Source organism: Oncorhynchus clarkii, chromosome 17 (assembly GCF_045791955.1).
Source record: "Oncorhynchus clarkii lewisi isolate Uvic-CL-2024 chromosome 17, UVic_Ocla_1.0, whole genome shotgun sequence".
In the NCBI taxonomy this organism is placed as follows: domain Eukaryota; kingdom Metazoa; phylum Chordata; class Actinopteri; order Salmoniformes; family Salmonidae; genus Oncorhynchus; species Oncorhynchus clarkii.
In genome coordinates, this window is record NC_092163.1 from 60,718,122 (window position 1) to 60,738,957 (window position 20,836).

At 43.5% G+C, this 20,836-nt stretch overlaps 1 protein-coding gene across 1 annotated transcript in view; it reads right to left on the minus strand.

Annotated features, from left to right (window-relative positions):
• Positions 1 to 230: 230 nt before the first annotated feature.
• Positions 231 to 20,836, minus strand: part of LOC139371214 (A disintegrin and metalloproteinase with thrombospondin motifs 9-like) — a 40,890-nt gene continuing 20,284 nt past the window's right edge. Inside the window, exons 17-28 of the mRNA XM_071111405.1 lie at positions 18,735 to 18,901; positions 18,489 to 18,618; positions 13,093 to 13,219; positions 12,758 to 12,968; positions 12,502 to 12,669; positions 11,571 to 11,735; positions 9,976 to 10,095; positions 7,210 to 7,317; positions 6,944 to 7,111; positions 3,217 to 3,492; positions 2,104 to 2,265; positions 231 to 791 (exon numbers count right to left, since the gene is read on the minus strand). Coding sequence (XP_070967506.1) covers positions 603 to 791; positions 2,104 to 2,265; positions 3,217 to 3,492; positions 6,944 to 7,111; positions 7,210 to 7,317; positions 9,976 to 10,095; positions 11,571 to 11,735; positions 12,502 to 12,669; positions 12,758 to 12,968; positions 13,093 to 13,219; positions 18,489 to 18,618; positions 18,735 to 18,901 — 1,991 coding nt within the window. The 3' untranslated portion in view covers positions 231 to 602. The remainder of the gene's footprint in view (positions 792 to 2,103; positions 2,266 to 3,216; positions 3,493 to 6,943; positions 7,112 to 7,209; positions 7,318 to 9,975; positions 10,096 to 11,570; positions 11,736 to 12,501; positions 12,670 to 12,757; positions 12,969 to 13,092; positions 13,220 to 18,488; positions 18,619 to 18,734; positions 18,902 to 20,836) is intronic.

The window sequence follows — 20,836 nt, forward strand, 5'->3', positions numbered from 1 at the left end:
ACTCGAGTATATGTCCATTCTTTGGGTGTTAACAAAAAACAAAAAACAAACAATGCATCTTAAACTCCTGATATACAGAAACATTGATCAATATTTGCATATGAACAACGAATGACTAAGTGTGCGAATGCAAAGAGCAATAACAGAAACGTTGGATGTCAATTCTATATACATAGGAAACAAAGAAGAAAATCTCTTAAGTAATAAATTATCTTTGAAATCAATATTTTACAAACTAGCTTTGATTCTGATACAAACTGATCCTGAATTTTTGACACTAAGACTGATAACAGAGAAAGTGTTCTTATGGTCACAACTGTCAATTAAGCTTTTCATATGTTGTACTTTTTGGTGTGTTGTGTGTATTGTGTGTGTGTCCTGTCTCTTATGTGGAACAGAAATCAATTCCCAACTGTCTCTAGAAGGATGACAAGTCTCTGAGGCCAAGGGAAGGGTAACAGTGAAATGGAAAGTAGAGTTTCCAGCATGTAAGCGCTACAGAAACAACCTGCTCTCTCAAGTTTGATTGTTTGTTTGTCAAACTCTGTGTGTAGTGAAATGAGAAGACTTTTAAAAAAGATGGCGGAAGAAAATGTGTATATTTACGAGCGTACCGAGCTCCATGGGTCTGTGCTCCAATGGGGGTTAGACGGGCACGCATGAGTATTGCACTGCTCACGGTCGGGCGGTTTTTCTAGAATCTCACAACTCAGATCGTTAAAGCGTTCTCCGTTGGGCCTCTGACACGCCACCAGCCGTGTCTTTATTCCTCCACCACACGGCTTGGTACACTGCAGGACAGAGCAGGTGAAAGAATAGTGTGCAAACAGAGTCAGGACAGTTGATTCACTCCATTGTCACAATACAGTTATCTATGACCTCTGACCTTTAACCTCTTTCAGCTAGGGGGCACTATTTTATGTTTGGAAAAATAACATTCCCAATGTAAATGGCCTATTTCTCAGGCCCATATGCTAGAATATGCATATAATTGACAGATTAGGATAGAAAACACACTAACGTTTCCAAAACTGTCAAAATATTGTCTGTGAGTATAACATAACTGATATTGCAGGCGAAACCTGAGGAAAATCAAACAAGGAAGTGGCTTCTATTTTGAAAGCTCCATGTTCCATAGCCTGCCTTCGCTCCATTTAAAGGGATATCAACCAGATTCATTTTCCTATCGCTTCCTCAAGGTGTCAACAGTCTTTAGACATAGTTTCAGGCTTTTATTTTGAAAAATGAGCGAGAAAGATAACATTGCGTCAGGTGTTTGCATGACTTTTGCTTGCGCAGCAGAGTAGGGCAGCCATTGAATCTCCCTCTCCTACTGAAAAAGAGACAGTGCCGGTGATATATTAATATATTTTAAAAACAACCTGAGGATTGATTATAAAAAACATTTGACATGTTTCTGTGGACATTACGGATACTATTTAGAATTTTCGTCTGCGTTGTCGTGACCGCTCGAGCCTGTGGATATCTGAACATAACGCGCCAAACAAACAGAGGTATTTTGGATATAAAAATAATCTTTATGGAACAAAAGGAACATTTATTGTGTAACTGGGAGTCTCGTGAGTGAAAACATCCGAAGATCATCAAAGGTAAGCAATGAATTTTATTGCTTTTCAGATTTTCGTGACCAAGCTACTGTGATGCTAGGTGTTCATAATGTTTTGTCTAGTGATCGATAAATTTACACAAACGCTTGGATTGCTTTCGCTGTAAAGCACATTTTCATAATCTGACATGACAGGTGGATTAACAAAGAGCTAAACTGTGTTTTGCTATATTACACTTGTGATTTCATGAATATAAATATTTTTAGTAATATCATTTGAATGTGGCGCTCTGCAATTCAGCGGTTGTTGATGACAATTATCCCGCTAAAGGGATGGGTAGCGTCAAGAAGTTAACCCCTCACCTCCAGGTACATGATGACATACAGCCTAGCAAAGCAATTTCAGAAGAATGGAATTGTAGAATAATAACCGCTATGATAACGCCAAGGTTCATAACAAAGAGATGATGCATTCAAAGTGTGACTAAACCCCCTCAGTGTATCAGTGCTGTAGGATTGGGCTTGGGTTCTCTCACCTCTCCCCAGTTCCCATAGACCCACTGTGGACAGGGTCCGGACTCACAGGAGCGCTGCTCAATGGGTTTGGAGCGATCTTCACAGTTGTTGGCAGCATAACCATTCTCATCTTGGCACACCACCACACGCCTCTGGAAGCCGCCCGCACACGTGCTCGAGCACTGATGTCACAGGGAGGAGAACACAGAGTGAGACAAATGGTTCACACACTCTCACACGTACAGGTATGTATGCACTAACTCAGAGACAGGCAAGTAGACATTCAAACACTAATACACATACATTCATGAGCATGTATGGACACAATAACAAAAACATGTTCAAACACATCCATGCAAATGTATGGTGCTCATCTATGCACTCATAACTCACTGAGACAAGGGGATCCTGCAATAATAACAGTATACAAAACCACACATACATCTTTCTGGCAAGGGTCCGATTGACGGCAGAGACTATGTGCTTTGGGAAACTGGATGGATAATGTACTGCTATATTAAGACACATATCCTCAAGAAGAAAATAACTCTTGCTATTTCCCATAATCCATTAAATAACTCCAGCTATTTTGGGACACAGATTGTTGTGCAACTATAATAACCCCGTTTTTAATAACAGCTGTAGGCTGTACAATAGGCTATTAACCGCCAAAGCCATCAGCACAACTCATTGACCTTAGTCAGGGGTAGGCAACTAGATTCAGCCGCGGGACAATTTTTGTTGGAGCAGATGGTCAGGGGCCCGGAACATAATTATAATAATTTATACACTGCAAATTGACCACAACTCAGCCCAAAAAGGGATTATATTTTAAAATAACAATAATTTCATACCTTGATAACATTGAGACACGATCGTGTCATTTTTTAAATTTCTTAGAATACTTAGGAACAGATTTCCTAAATTAAACACATTTTTAAGAATATTCCTGGTGATTTTAGTCTTTTTTGACCAAAAACTAAATTCTATCCACTCACAAAAAATCAGTAAGAGACTTTTTAAAATCCATCGGGCCACCTGTTGCCGACCCCTGATATAGGTTGGATGCATTAATTCAATGTTAAGGACCCTAGGATTGCAAGATGATTGTAAATGGTTAATAAGAAATTCACCGCTCCCCAGGGTCCTGTCCTCCATTGGTGGGCCTGGGTCCGTCCTCCGCTGCGCCCATCGGCAGCTGTGGGTAGGTTGTTGCGGACGCCCCCGCTGGGCGAGGGGAAGGGTCGAGAATCACTGGAGCGGAGAGCAGGGCACTGGGACATGGCACACTCCTGCTCTGTGGCTGGACGGTCGTCAGGGTCACACTCCACCACATCCACTATCTGGTCACTGAGATTCAAACACACCACCTGGCGAGTGGTCTTCCCCTGCCCGCAGGATACAGAGCACTGTGTACACACACACACACACACACACACACACACACACACACACACACACACACACACACACACACACACACAGTAAGACAAACAACATACAAACACAAACAAACAATGCCGTGGCAGCTTAGGTCAGTGTCTTGTCGTTTTAAACATGGCTGACACAAACAGAAAGTGTAGTTACAGTACTTTAAGGGACCCAATTTGTCAAATCAGTGGAACTTTTAACAGGCACTGATCAGTGGAACTTTTAATATGCCTATGTACAAGCTAAAACTACAACACTGAGGCTGCTTTAAAAGTTGGGTCTCATAACGCTAGAACACAGTCATTAAACTTCATGAACTAACTGGCCCATCTATCCGCCATGCCATTCTGTAGTTATCACCCCCTCCATCAGGTATAATTTCCGGTTCCATTCCATATCAGGAGTGTCTAAAGGGAACTTTCAGAGTCAGATCCGTCTCTTTCTCTGCACTTCTGTTTGCTGTGGCCTTGGGCTGAGCTGCTTCCTGTCTGCCTGGAGGTCACTGAGTCGCTCTGGCATAAATAAGCAGTCAGGAAGACTCTCCCAGTCACAGGCTGTATATACAGTGGGGAGAACAAGTATTTGATACACCGCCGATTTTGCAGGTTTTCCTACTTACAGTACAAAGCATGTAGAGGTCTGTAATTTTTATCATAGGTACATCCAGAAAATAAGTAATTAATTTGCATTTTATTGCATGACATAAGTATTTGATACATCAGAAAAGCAGAACTTAATATTTGGTACAGAAACCTTTGTTTGCAATTACAGAGATCATACATTTCCTGTAGTTCTTGACCAGGTTTGCACACACTGCAGCAGGGATTTTGGCCCACTCCTACATACAGACCTTCTCCAGATCCTTCTGGTTTCGTGGCTGTTGCTGGGCAATACGGACTTTCAGCTCCCTCCAAAGATTTTCTATTGGGTTCAGGTCTGGAGACTGGCTAGGCCACTCCAGGACCTTGAGATGCTTCTTACGGAGCCACTCCTTAGTTGCCCTGGCTGTGTGTTTCGGGTCGTTGTCATGCTGGAAGACCCAGCCATGACCCATCTTCAATGCTCTTACTGAGGGAAGGAGGTTGTTGGCCAAGATCTCGCGATACAAGGCCCCATCCATCCTCCCCTCAATATGATGCAGTCGTCCTGTCCCCTTTGCAGAAAAGCATCCCAAAAGAATGATGTTTCCACATCCATGCTTCACGGTTGGGATGGTGTTCTTGGGGTTGTACTCATCCTTCTTCTTCCTCCAAACACGGCGAGTGGAGTTTAGACCAAAAAGCTATATTTTTGTCTCATCAGACCACATGACCTTCTCCCATTCCTCCTCTGGATCATCCAGATGGTCATTGGCAAACTTCAGACGGGCCTGGACATGCGCTGGCTTGAGCAGGGGGACCTTGCGTGCGCTGCAGAATTTTAATCCATGACGGCGTAGTGTGTTACTAAGGGTTTTCTTTGAGACTGTGGTCCCAGCTCTCTTCAGGTCATTGACCAGGTCCTGCCGTGTAGTTCTGGGCTGATCCCTCACCTTCCTCATGATCATTGATGCCCCACGAGGTGAGATCTTGCATGGAGCCCCAGGCCGAGGATGATTGTAGGTCATCTTGAACTCCTTCCATTTTCTAATAATTGGGCCAACAGTTGCTGCCTTCTCACCAAGCTGCTTGCCTATTGTCCTGTAGCCCATCCCAGCCTTATGCAGGTCTACAATTTTATCCCTGATGTCCTTATACCCTCTCTGGTCTTGGCCATTGTGGAGAGGTTGGAGTCTGTTTGATTGAGTGTATGGACAGGTGTCTTTTATACAGGTAACAAGTTCAAACAGGTGCAGTTAATACAGATAATGAGTGGAGAACAGGGGGGCTTCTTAAAGAAAAACTAACAGGTCTGAGCCAGAATTCTTACTGGTTGGTAGGAGATCAAATACTTATGTCATGCAAAAAAATGCAAATTAATTACTTAAAAATCATACAATGTGATTTTCAGGATTTTTGTTTGAATTTCCATCTCTCACAGTTGAAGTATACCTATGATAAACTAAAACATGTGTGTGAATGTCTATCTGTGTGTGTGTGTGTGTGTGTGTGTGTGTGTGTGTGTGTGTGTGTGTGTGTGTGTGTGTGTGTGTGTGTGTGTGTGTGTGTGTGTGTGTGTGTGTGTATGGTGGCCATAGCTGCAGCATGGTGGGAGTATGACTAGTGATCTCTGTCTGATGAGAAAAATCTGTAAACCACAAGGATCCTAGCCCCTCTCCACAGCCCGTCACTCAACCCTCCCTCTATCCCTCACACTTCCCTCCATCCCTCACGCCTCCCTCCAGCCCCATGCTTACCTCTATCCCTCACACCTCATTCCATCCTTCATGCCTTCCTCACGCCTCCCTCACGCCTCATTCCATCCCTAACACCTCCCTTCATCCCTCACACCTCCATCCCTAACGCCTCCCTCCACCCCTCCATCCCTTACGCCTCCCTCTATCCACCCCTTCCATCCCTCACGCCTCCTTCCATCCCTCACGCCTCCTTCCATCCCTCACGCCTACCTCCAGCCCCATGCCTACCTACCTCCATCCCTCACATCTCATTCCATCTTTCATGCCTCCCTCACGCCTCATTCCATCCTTCATGCCTCCAACACGCCTCCTTCTCGCCTCAGTCCATCCTTCATGCCTCCCTCCATCCCTAACGCCTCCCTCCACCCTTCACGTCTCCACCCCTCACACCTCCCTCCACCCCTCTCTCCATCCCTCACGTCTCCCTCCACCCCTCACGCCTCCCATCCACCCCTTACGACTCCCTCCACCCCTCACGCCTCCCTCCATCCCTCACGCCTCCCATCCACCCCTCACGCCTCCCTCCACCCCTCACGCCTCCCTCCATCCCTCACGCCTCCCTCCACCCCTCACACCTTCCTCCATCCCTCACGCCACCCATTCACCCCTCACGCCTCCTTTCACCCCTCACTCCACCCCTCACGCCTCCCTCCACCCCTCACGCCTCCCTCCATCCATCACGCCTCCCATCCACCCCTCACGCCTCCCTCCACCCCTCACGCCTTCTTCCATCCCCCTGCCAACCTTCCAAACACCCCTGAGCCTGTTTTATCACCTCCTCCCCTTGGACCAGAGAAACACCCAATCACACAAAGTCATTATGAATTGTGGTCTGAAAAGCACAAAACACAGCTAAATAAACTTCAAATATTATAGGCCACTGAGCTGGCTAGAAATACAAGATTTCAGATTTCCCAGATCTCCCTCTAGAAGAACTGTTCACAAAGGTTAAAGACTTTAGCAATGGAGGAAAACACCGTAGCCACAAGACCCTCTAGTAATGTCAAATATTAAGTGGATATTGTATACATTCAATATATTTTAAGTGTACACAGTATATGCATTTAACATGGTGAAAGACAGTAGTTACTTACTGATGTCCATTCTAGGACCTTCCACTGTCCGCAGTGCACTACAATGCACCCGTCGCTGGCCGGGGGCTTGACCAGTTGGGAGCAGGCTGAATCCTCTGCAACCCCACCCTGGATGTCACGGCAACTAACGTAGCGCATCCGGGTCCCTTTGCCGCAGGTGGCGCTACACTGTGGTGAAGAAGGAAGAAATCAGTACAGTACAGTGCAACACACACACACAGTATTTAATTGCTACAGCGAGTGGTAGTGCAACCAATAAAACCAACCTGTGTCCAAGAGCCGAACCTCCACTGGGTTTTGTGTGAAAGGTGTGAGGGGACTTTGGTCCCAGGGGGAACTGGGTGGCTGACTGGACACTGGGCCAGTTCACAATCCTACAGGGACAAACAGACACATCCATCAAACCAATTACACTGACAGAAACACACCACACAGTACTACACTTTCATGTACTTACTGGACACAACCTAGACAGCTCTGACAGAAGGGTACTCACCAGACTAAAAGTAACAGTGTTACTCTGACAGAAGGGTACTCACCAGACTAAAAGTAACAGTGTTACTCTGACAGAAGGGTACTCACCAGACTAAAAGTAACAGTGTTACTCTGACAGAAGGGTACTCACCAGACTAAAAGTAACAGTGTTACTCTGACAGATCCCAGAAACACACAACGTTGAGCCCCTCCACATGAGGCCAACCTTCTGAATAACCTGACGCCTGTCATAACATGTCACAGTGGAGTGGTGTCCCAGTCTCCAATGCCAACACTGGGCTCCTTTCTCACCTTCCGCCCTGCTCTATTCCCCAGTGCCCTCTCATGACCTTTGAACCCAGAATTCTGAGGTGAGCAGAGAGGGGCCTAACTCAGGTTTAGCAGGGCCATAGAGGGCTCCACATTCCACACTCTGAGTCCTCTGAGTGGAAACAAACAGGACCCTGGCAGCCAGCCAGTCAGGCAGGCAGGCAGAAAGTCAGGGGGAACACAACCTCCACAGCCTCACACTGTAAAATACACCGTAAAACATGCAGTAAATGGTTGTGAAGGTGGTGGGAGAAGAAGAAGAGAAAGAACGAAGGAGATGAATTATGAGAAGGTACTCTGGTTCTAAAGGCAGCCAAGGCCTGTCTATGACACTGTGGGTGTGTGTTGATGTACGTTGTGTAACACGTCTGTTGGTTAGGTGTGTAGGAAGCAAGTGTTAAGTCGTTGTTGTGTATTTTTTGGTTTTCTCCATCTCGTTGGTCACCTCAGGTAAAGATAAGCTCCATTCTTTTCTCTGTCCCCCTTTTCCAGCCATGCAGTAGTTTAGGATGGGCGGTCTCGGAGCCGACTTCACGGATGACTGACTGGAATCACAGGGAGGTGAAGTGACTGATTCAGGGTCACTGGGCCTGACGGCTGAGTCGGGAATTAAGGCCGGGGCCTCCCTGGGACCGGAGTCTCAGTCTGCGTTTATGGCCCAGCCCAGCCCACCACTCCACACCCCACCCTGACCTGCCCACCCCATGCCCCAGGAAAACAGACCATTCTGCCTTCCAACTATTAGCGTGGAGAGAGAAAGAAACAAGCCCTAATAAACTAAACTGATGCATGGGGAGAGGTCCATAAAAGTAGAGGTTCATGAAATGTGGGACGATTAGTCAGCAATTGTATGAATGTGAGTTTATGTTCATTGTTTGTGTTGGTTATTTTCGACACAGCAGGAATTGTTTTACTGAAGAGGTTTTTCAGATAGGTTCACATAAGGAGGAGAGAACCAGCCTACACACATTCCATGTTGTTCATTATTTTCCATAGAACGCATAGAGCCACGAGTTGAGTATCACTTTTATGAGTTCAACATCCACTGAAGTAGCTAGCAAGTTTACTAGATAGAGACAGTAGTTGCCTTGGTAACCAAACAAACAGACTTGCTAGTTCAGCTAACCAAACTATTCACCCTAGCTTGTTATTATGAACATCGAATTCAACAATGCTAAAAAAAAATCTATTTGACTTTTACTTTTAAAAGCAGCTCAAACACAGTAAGAATTAACCATAGTCATTGAATTCTACCGTGCAAATATACTGTGTGTTATATGGAAATAATGCACGCTCTAGAATGCCCTTGAAGTCAATCGGAAACGAGTATTCAACAATGCCATGGTATAAACTACAGTACAAGACCGTTAACATATCGACATTAAGGTGGGAAACTACACTATTACACTACAGTACAAGACTCTTGACAGACAAACGATACCCCTGGCAGACTGTAGGTGTGACTTACATAATAACCAAGGTGAGGACAGTTTCTAAGAATAATCCAGGAATATTTTGCACCATCACCAGCCCTGCCCCATGGCTGGGTTTCTGGGGTTAGAGCCAGTTCCCCCTCCCCCTCTATCACCCACCCCCAGAACCCCCCTGCTCCCTGACAGGAGCTTTTGTGCGCCCCCTGCCGTGGAAAGGCCCTTTTCTCCTGGTCCTTCATGCTTGGTAAGGAGGCGGACGGCTGGAGGGAGACAATCCCAGCTCTGTGTCTCCGTCTGGGGGTAAAAGCGGCCTGGCACAGCCCCCCACTTACCCCCATTTAGACAACAAGGCTTCATTGAGTCCAGGTGATAATGGACTGGGTCACAGTGTGTCATTGACTGTACCTGTGTCGCAGCCTGCACAGGAAAACCCCCTTTCCTCACTATAAAATGTAACACCATTCTACAAATGCAGGGGAAGGGGAAAGTCACATGGTCAGCTCACAACTAAGCATTTAAGTACTGTGTCAGGAATGGATAAGGGTGTTTGTGTGTTCTACTGAGTCTGACAAATCAAGCGCTGGGTGGTCTAATACTGAGAAAATTGCATGTAGAACTCACTACCAGTTATATTCTCACAAATGTCAATTGAAAACTGAGTAGTATACAAGGGCTGTAGCCAAAGCATCCACAAAACTGCTTTCACTTATCCCATGTTAATTCTCCAGATCTGTGCAGAGGAGATTGGGAACGTATAGAGATGTTGAGATGGATCTTAGTGGACTGTGTCCTTACCTGAGTGTCAGTGGGCCGTGTGGCCGCGTTACATTCAGTGTCGTCCATGACAGACCCATATGACCCCACAACGCACTTCACTGCTCGCATCTGGTAGCCTGGTCCACACGAGGTAGTGCACTGTGTTCACCAAAGAGAGAACAAGAGAAAAGAGCGATATAAAGGAAGAGAGATAAACATTTTTTTTAAAGGGACAGAGAAAAAGTCAGAGGGACAACAAAAAGCCAACATAGCAAATCTTCCAAAAATGACTAACTGAAGGGGAAAAAGTGCACTCCCTTTGAGCCTGGTCAGACTAGTCCCAGCAGATGACAGCCTTCATGACCACAATGCATGAGTAATTCATCTACTTTCCATTGCTTTTTCCCACTGTATCCAAATCAGTGGGTAGACACACCACACTCTTTTCTACCTCACTGACTCCAATGAAACGAGGTCAAACTTGTGTGGCAGCAACTTTAAACAATCTTTATTAAGTGCTGTAATTTTCTTGTGAGGAACTGAAGTTTTATACCATTTTTTTCTGTTTTGGCCAATTCCATGGTATAGGAACACCTAATCTCCATCACACATTCAGGTTTACAGGCAGTTTGCACACACAAGCTGATTTATAAGTGCATATTTTAGATTTGCAAAATGTTGCAATACCTTCCTAGACTAGAGCTTGCTACAAAGCAGCTGTTTTCCATCCTCTGAGATCTACACTGATTATGCTTTAGCAAGCATAACAATTGTGTGCAGATTTTGTGTGCTTATTTTGGTATGTGAATGGGGGATAGACTAAATGAGTGGATTAGATTATTTTTCTTCTGTCAATGCTCTACATCTGGAGAAAGCATAGTATAGCATTCCACATAACTAAAACTGAAGCAAAATGGGCTTATTATGATAGATACAGTAGTATAAATAGCTGTTCCATTTGGTCATATTCTATGACAGTTGGATTTTAAACAGGTGGACACATTTGGAATAACACAATAAGTTCACAAGACATGCCACCAGAGATCTCTTCACAATCCCCAAGTCCAGAACAGACTATGGGAGGTGCACAGTACTACATAGAGCCATGACTATATGGAACTCTATTCCACATCAAGTAACTGATGCAAGCAGTAGAATCTGATTTAAAAACAGATAAAAATACACCTTATGGAACAGCGGGGACTGCGAAGAGACACACACACACACACAGGTACAGACACACTCATACGCACACACACACACAGGCACACACACTCTACACACACGTGTATTGTAATATTGTTGTATGGAGGTATTATACCATTTGTATTGTAGATATGTAATGGTGCAGTAATGTTAATTGATGTACTGTTTTATATTTTGTTGTATGTGTGATGTAAGTGCCTTAATGTTTTGGACCCCAGGAAGAGTAGCTGCTGCCAAGGGGGGTCCATAATAAACACAAATACATAATCATAACACTACAGTGTTTGAGGAACAGAGGGTAAGCCACAGATGTTGCCTGGAACACAGTGTGTCCCACCTGTCAAACATCATAATATTACCTGGCACAAAGCTATGTCACCACTCTCATACACATGTCACTGTACGGTTTGCAAACAGGTGTGCCTCACCTGGCCCCAAGGTCCGACCTGCCACGAGGCACAGTCCTGCTGCTGACACGTCTGGACCGACTCAGGCTTGGACGCAGAGTCACAGAAGCGGTCGTCCCGTCGGTCCTCCGCAAACTGGCACCATGTCTGCCGGTGCTTGTACCCTTTCCCACACGTCACCGGGCACTGCAACAACAGGCACAATGAGAAACATGGGCACACATAGCATAAAGCCTCTGGAGGGTACGCTCAGAAAATGAGGACAACAGTGTGTGTGCAGTTAACAGTAGCTATGACATGTACAGTAGGTTAGCTATGTGTGTACAGTATGTGTTTGTTTGGGATATTTAAGCAATAAGGCCCAAGGTGTGTAGTATATGGCCAATATACCACGGCTAAAGGCTGTTATTAAGCACGATGCAACGCTGAGTGCCTGGGTACAGCCTTTAGCTGTGGTATATTGGCCTTATACTGCAAGAGGTACCTTACTGCTATTATAAACTGGTTACCAATGTAATTAGAACAGTAAACAAGTCACTTTACGTCATACCCATGGTATTTTCTCTGATATACTGTACCACAGCCTTCAGCCAATCAGCATCCAGGACTCAAACTACCCGGTTTATAATATAAAACATTTGCGGAATGTGACACATAGCCTTTTGAGCTGCTTGGACAGAATGTGAAAACTAGGCTTTATTGCAATAAAACTAGTTATTGCACCACATACTGCACTGTACATGACAAGATATAACAAGGACACTAACTATCAACATTTGGATTTGATATTTGACCCACTTCACAGGCGCTCTGTAATTTTTACATCTTTAACAACAAACTAGATGTAGCATAAAAAGGCCATCTGGGTTCTAAATTTCTAAATTCCTCAATTAATTTCAAATGATAATCAACATTTGCAAAGCGTAGTCCAAACATTCTCCATGGAACTGACCTCAGACCAGTCTCCGGTCTTCCACGCGGGACACAGGAACTCATTGCAGTTCTGGGCGGTGGTCAGCTTGTCTCTCTGGCTGCACTTACTCTCATCACTTTCTGCCTCAGAGGACTTCCCACACACGGCTGCACGACGCCGGGACCCTCCGCCACAGCTTTTGGAGCACTGAAACAAACACACACACGTATTAAACCTTTGTCCTTCTGTTTTGCCTTCTCTTTTTCTTAGCCCACCCAAAAACAGGTGGTCTCACCTCTGACCAAGAGGAGTACTCCCAACCGGCCGGGTTACAGTCTCCATGGCAACTCTCCTTGTCCTCAGGTTTACGTTGACTGCTGCAGTAACGCTCGTCCACCTTCTGGGTCTTTCCATCGGTACGGCTGAGTTTGGCGCAGTAGATCTCCAGTGTACGATATCCCACTCCACATGGGACTGTACACTCACTCTTCCGCGCTACATGCCACCTGCACAGACAGGAAAGGTCAGAGGTGAGAGACGCTGACAGGAAACATACAGATCGCATATATAAAGACTGATAGTGATGAAGAATATGTGATATGGACAGAAGGAGAGTGGTTTAGGCAGTACCTGATTTCACAGTCTGCGTTGCAGGGTTCTGTTACCATGGCTGGTCTGGCAGCCCCATGGCACCTCTGGTCTGAGACCACCACACGGTCCGACTCTCTACTACACAGGATCTTCCTCTTACGCTCTCCTGATGGGGTGTGAGAGAAGGTTTAGTTCCTTGGTCATGGTCCTGTTGCTTTTGGTTTCTCCCTGGGATTGAATCGATTGGCTAGAAAGTCCATGCTTGGATTCTTTGGAGTCTAAATCAGACACGTCAAAAGGCAAGAATGAAAACCAGCAGGAGTGTGTTCCTCGAAGAGACAGGTGTGACGTCCATGGTTTAAATCATTGTAAAATCGTTCTTATTTCAAAAAGCGTTCCAAGAAACCTTGCTCTTAAAGCTGGATCCTCCACCTATACCTTCTGTTCTCAATTTTTATAACCAAACATTAAGAGCAGCAAATCAGTAAAACTGCCAGTAAATCTACATGGATAAATAGAAATGTGTCAGTGAAGAAAGACACTACATCTTCAGCCCTTATTCTCTTTAGCTATTTGTGACTTTGCCACTGAAGAGCGCCTGTGACGTCGACCTTTCACTCCATTGCATATTTACATGTAAAATGATTGTCATTTTTAGCACTGGCAACTACTAGCCAATTCATAGACGCTAACTACATTTAGCGCCTATTGACGATTGTATCGTCTTGCTGGGGGGGTTTGTTAAGAGCCCCGACGCTTGCTCTTAACCCTTACAAAAAAGGTTATACAGGAATCCTGCCGGAATTTGACCCTTTGTGAAGTAATTGTGCAGGTGTCCTACAGGAATCATGTAGTACATTCCTGCAGGTATCCTGCAGGATCAAAACCTGCCAGATTTTGAAATTCCTGCAGGATAAGGCAAACTGCTGAAAGAGGAGATAAAATGTATGTGGGCGTGATGCAGATGTATATAGCCAGCTAGTTTTCTATTCCAAAAATATGTTTTTAACTCTCCTTTACAATTTACAACAAGAATATGAACAGTTATGTGACATATTGGTCACCATAGCAACAGTTGCAGTTGGAAGTTGAGGAAATGGCTGCCAGGCAGTCTAGCTGCTAATATTAAAACAAATGTTGACAGGTAAGGGGTCAGAGAAACATACTAAAACTACAACAAATGTCTATATGAACATGTTAGGGGGTGGCGTAGTTCGTTTTTAATGTGTTGTGTTTGTATAACATTTTGTATAAATAAGTTAGCTAGCTTAGCTAACATGTTCTCTACCACTGGCTGCTAGCTAGCTTTGACAAAAAAAACATTTGAAACTTTTGTTTCCATGGAAAGTGACAAATGAGGTTTTGATATCCCTCTTGCTATGTCTCTTTAGTACTGTTGTCACAAGATAGGCTATAACTTTTAAGTGTTTTGAAAAGGATGGTGATAGATTAGATTTTTGAATGACTAGGCTACTGGCTCCTTGGCAAGCATTTGAAGACGGTAACCAAGTCACATGACCTGTCATAAATAAGGACGTGATTGCATTTAAATAGTAAAGAGGGGTTTAAAACATTGTTTATCTATGAAATATCACATTATTTTCACTGAAATAATAAGGTCACAATTGAATAAACAAACAGTTTGATTTAAATAGATAATAATTTTAACATCACTTTCTCTCTGTTTTACTTGTAGCTTGCTTGGATAGTTTCCCCACCTCCACCATGTTATCTTATTTTCCCTTACAGCTTAGACTACAGGGAGCACAGAAAACACACACACTATAATTATTTGCCCTGTAAATCTAACAGTTTAGCAGAAGGCCACCACACCACAGAGTTGGTCAGTGCATGAGAAAACAATACATTTACTAATTAATCTGTTTCTGATTCTTTGTCTCATTTGCAACTCCATTAGTTCCAGTTGTCTACTAGTTAAATTATCTGAAGGATGAGGAAGGGATCCAGCAGGTTGTCCTACAGGAAAATGGATATATATCCTGCAGGATTCCTGCATAATTTTTTGTACAGGATTCCTGTAGGACTTTTTTGGAAGGGAGAGTTAAAACGCATTGCTTGTGGTACGGTTTTGAAAACATAAGGAACGTATAATTCATATCAGCAAGAAATAATAATACAAAAAAAGGTTAAACTACCACACACGTTTATCAAATCAAAATCAAATCCGTTTATAAGCTTAGTGTTCCTACAAGGCCATATTTCCATGTTACAGCGCTTGTTTACAGAAAACAGACGGAAGACAGAGGCGACTGACTACCTATGATAATTAGAGTAGTTAGCGTCTATGACTGGGCAAGTCTGCGCTCAACTCTGTGGAGGAGTTAAGGTACTTGGCTATTTTAGCGCCAAACTTTTAGCGCCAAACTGTAAATGTTTGCTAATGGTTGTTAGTGTTGCTAACATTTAACAAGCAAATTTCTATCGCTAAAGATGTCACACCATTGTTATAGAAAAGCTAATAGGGTTGCAAAGGGAGGGTATATTACTGAAACGTTATAAGTTTACCAGTAAACTACTAGAATTTTGGTATCTTTCAAGGATTTTATGTAATCGATCACAATACATCTAGTGGCCCTTTTGGGTACTTCATATTATCAGAAGTGTCTGTAAAAATCTCTGGCCCTCTGTGTGGCCTTATCACATTTAAAAAAAACGATATATATATTTCACAATTATTTAACCAGGTAGGCCAGTTGAGAACAAGTTCTCATTTACAACTGCGACCTGGACAAGATAAAGCAAAGCAGTGCGACTAAAACAACAACACAGAGTTACACATTGGATTAACAAACGTGCAGTCAATAACACAATAGAAAAATCTGTAAACAGTGTGTGCAAATGAAGTAAGGAGGTAAGGCAATAAATAGGCCAATAGTGGCGAAGAAATTACAATTTAGCAATTTACACTGGAGTGATATATGTGTAGATGAGGATGTGCAAGTAGAAATACTGGTGTGCAAAAGAGCAGAAAAACAAAAACAAATATGGGGATGAGGTAGGTAGTTGGTTGGATGGGCTATTTAAAGATGGGCTGTGTACAGCTGCAATGATCGGTAAGCTGCTCTGACAGCTGATATAAGTCTCCAACTTCAGTGATTTTTGCAATTCATTCCAGTCATTGGCAGCAGAGAACTGGAAGGAAAGGCGGCCAAAGGAGTAATTGGCTTTGGGGATGACCAGTGAAATATACCTGCTGGAGTGCGTGCTACAGGTGGGTGTTGCTATGGTGACCAGCGATCTGAGATAAGGCAGAGCTATACCTAGCAAAGACTTATAGATGACCTGGAGCCAGTGGGTTTGGCAACGAATATGTAGCAAGGACCAGCCAACAAAAGCATACAGGTTGCAGTGGTGGGTAGTATATGGGGCTTTGGTGACAAAACGGATGGCACTGTGATAGACTGCATCCAATTTTCTGAGTAGAGTGTTGGAGGCTATTTTGTAAATGACATCGCCGAAGTCAAAGTTCGGTAGGATAGTCCGTTTTACGAGGGTATGTTTGGCAGCATGAGTGAAGGAGGCTTTGTTGCGAAATAGCCGGTTCTAGATTTAACTTTGAATTGGAGATGGTTAATGTAAAATATATGACCTCATTTAATAGGATGATTTAATAGGACAAAGCTGTAATCATTATCCTAAATATAAACCATCAACTTAGTTCAGCTTGAAACGGTCTTTATATTAAAAAAAAAACTGTTGGTAGTTCAATAGTTGAAGATTTGCTGTTAACTGAAAATAATCACATTATTGATCAGATGCTATTTTCATTAAGTACGCTATTTTCTCTTAAACCATATGTTCTATCTACTAGAAACTCATGGACAATATGGAAACAGATATATATAAATAAAATATATATATATATATATATATAAATATATATATATTTTAAAAAGTTATTCAAGCATAAATTACCAAAGAATCTTACTGAAGATTCCGGTAACCTTGGTAAATTACCGCTAGCTTTGCAACCGTACATACGAGTAGAAATGTTTAACATTGTTTATTAATTAAGAAGTTAAGTTCCATTTGTATCCCTGAGCTGTACTGAGCTTACTGATTTGGAGAGAGTGCGTCGGCCGCTCACATGCGCCAAGTAATTACAATGGGAGACTCTCAATAGCATTTCCTTGATTCCCCTGGGACCTCTGAACACCTCATCCAATGTGTTTTGAGGAGGCGGCGGGGAGAGAGCACCCGAGGAATCAAGGAAACACAATTATGATTTTCCAAATCTTTTGTCGAGGGGTATTTTCCTAATAATAGCCTATCTACAGTATATTAGTTTAATGTTAATGTAATTGTTACGACTTCTGCCGAAGTCGATGCCTCTCCTTGTTCGGGCGGTGCTCGGTGATCGACGTCACCGGTCTTCTAGCCATCATTGATCCATTTTTCATTTTCCATTGGTTTTGTCTTGTCTTCCTACACACCTGGTTCCAATCCCATTCATTACCTGTTATGTATTTAACCCTCTGTTTCCCCTCATGTCTTTGTCAGAGATGGTTTGTTATTATTTTCGTGTTGTTTGTATTGGTGCGCGTCGGGTTGTGTATTTTTTCATGGTTTTGGAGTTATGTTTTTTACGTCATTAAACTACTTCATTTTACCAAGATAAATACTCCTGCGCCTGACTTCCTTGCCACCTATACACACGCCTATGACAGTAATTAACTATTTGTCCTGAAATGTTTAAATATATCATGGATTGGTCATTGATAAGACAACTATTGAGAAGTATTGATTGTAAAGGGAATTGCTAGGCTAATAATAATTGATGAAATACCTGTTTAGGTGCATTTTGTATTACCTCAGTGTTACGGGTTGCGCTTCATGTATCCATTTTCAGGAGAGCATAGGCTGGAGTGACATGTTATCCAATGCTCTAGTCTAGGCCTACTAAACTCAGCTGTGTGCAATCATTGATGCTTTGTCAAAGTTATAGGAGCTCTGCCTAGTTTAAAGGTGCTCTGTCTTAGAAGCTAATTGAAGCTTCAGTATATTGGCCATTTAGTTTAACTGTATAAGTCAGAGTCCGTCAACATCTTGTCATAGATCCAGCTCACCTTCTGCACCTGTTAATAAATACCACAATTTTGCACCTGAATTCCATCTGCCTCCTGATGCTTCACACACCCTGACAAGACTGTAGGGTCCACTATTCTACACAATTTAAAAAGAAATGTCTACTTTTCAACTTTCTATAAAACCCTTGGTTGCAGGAGCTTTTTTCGTGTTGGTGACTATAGACAAGAGGACTTCATGGTGGTCAGATACAACAACTCCTCTCTCCCCCGACCTTACACCTCCCCCCACACCTCCTTTTCCACACTCCTCTACTATCTTCTCTTTACCCCCCTAACCCCTACACCCCCTCTTCTCCGTTCCCTTCACATCCCTCCCCCAGCCCTCACCTTGGCAGGGCCTGCTGCACTCCTGCCAGGGCCCGTAGGCGTCCCAGATGAACTGCTGGGGTTTATCCTCGATGGGGATGTTATAGGAGTACCTGACGTCTGGGTTGTACAAGTTACCTACAGAAAGCACCTGCGGAGTGAGAGGGGGGCAGAGGAAGAGAACAATATGTACAGTTCCACTGTTCCATTTGCATCGTAACCATTTTACTGTGTCACCTTCTCAACAGTCAGGTAAGGAATTGTTACCTGGACAATGATCTCCTCTTCGATGCGGTCAGTGCAATTGATTCTCTCAATGATGTGGTCAGATCCGCTGTACTCGATGATGGTGTTGCCCAGTTTGATTTCCCTTTTAAACATGCTAACCACAAACTCTCCATTGAGCAGATACTCCCCTCTGATGTTTGAAACAGCTGCACATAAAGAGAGATTAGGTGACACTGACATGAATAAAAAGGATGGCATAGGAGTCTGAAAGTACAGTATGGGACAGGTGTCTTTGTGTTTACATGGACATACTATAGAGTTGGCTGAGTGTTTACATGGAGATACTGTAGAGTTGGCTGAGTGTTTACATGCACATACTGTAGAGTTGGATACTCTGCATGGACATACTATAAAGTTGGCTGAGTGTTTACATGGAGATACTGTAGAGTCGGCTAAGTGTTTACATGGACATACTGTAGAGTTATACTCTGCATGGACATACTATAAAGTTGGCTGAGTGTTTACATGGACATACTGTAGAGTTGGCTAAGCGTTTACACTGACATACTGTAGAGTTGGCTAAGCGTTTACATGGACATACTGTAGAGTTGGCTAAGCGTTTACACTGACATACTGTAGAGTTGGCTAAGCGTTTACATGGACATACTGTAGAGTTGGATACTCTGCATGGACATACTGTAGAGTTGGATACTCTGCATGGACATACTGTAGAGTTGGATACTCTGCATGGACATACTATAAAGTTGGCTGAGTGTTTACATGGAGATACTGTAGAGTCGGCTAAGTGTTTACATGGAAATACTGTAGAGTTATGCTCTGCATGGACATACTATAAAGTTGGCTGAGTGTTTACATGGACATACTGTAGAGTTGGCTAAGCGTTTACACTGACATACTGTAGAGTTGGCTAAGCGTTTACATGGACATACTGTAGAGTTGGCTAAGCGTTTACACTGACATACTGTAGAGTTGGCTAAGCGTTTACATGGACATACTGTAGAGTTGGATACTCTGCATGGACATATTGTAGAGTTGGATACTCTGCATGGACATACTGTAGAGTTGGATACTCTGCATGGACATACTATAAAGTTGGCTGAGTGTTTACATGGAGATACTGTAGAGTTGGCTACACTGAGAGTCGGTCAACTGTAAACAAACTCTCACTTAACTCAGTGATAAATAAAAGAGCAGCAAAACAGCTGATGTTTTCATTTACAGCAAGGCCTGCAACAGAGAACAGATAAACCTAATTGGGGTAAAATAATCCTGCATTCCTCCTGGAGGAATCTCATTCCTCCTGTTCTGTTCATCAGTTTGTCTGCTGCACACATTCACACTAATGCGATTATGGAGCTAATTTCCTGAGTTACTTTCCTCGCCATTTCACACATCACAGTTATGTGGCCGCAGAGAACGGCCCACTTCCCGCAAGCCCTGTTCCCCCTCAGGCCCCAGCTCAACCGCAGAGACAGTCACACACAGGCACACAAACACACACAAAGAAACACAAGCATAGTGACCTTTACAAGCAGCACAGAGAGAAGGCCCCAGAGACAGTCACGCACGCACACACACACACGCACACACACACACACACACACACACACGCATACACACACACGCATACACACACACGCACACACACACACACACACACACACACACACACACACACACACACACACACACACACACACACACACACACACAAACACGCACACAAACACGCACACAAAGAAACACAGGCATAGTGACCTTTACGAGCAGCACAGAGAGAATGAAATGGCCCACAGAGGGCTATATGAGTTCTGGATCATTAACGCGTTAGCACGTGTGCCCTAAACTTTCGCACATGCCAGGTTCAATGGGCCCTCCAAAGCTCTCAGCTGAAGACAAGCAGAACACTACTGTACAGTAGCACCACCAATCATAAATCAAATCAAATAAAATCAATTTTACTTGTCACATGCGCTAATTACAACCTTACCATGAAATGCTTAGTTACAAGCCTTAAACAACAATGCATAAATAAGAAAAATAAGAATAAAGAAAATATTAACTAAATAAACTGAAGTAAAAAGAAACTCGCACAATAAAATAACAACCGTATACAGGGG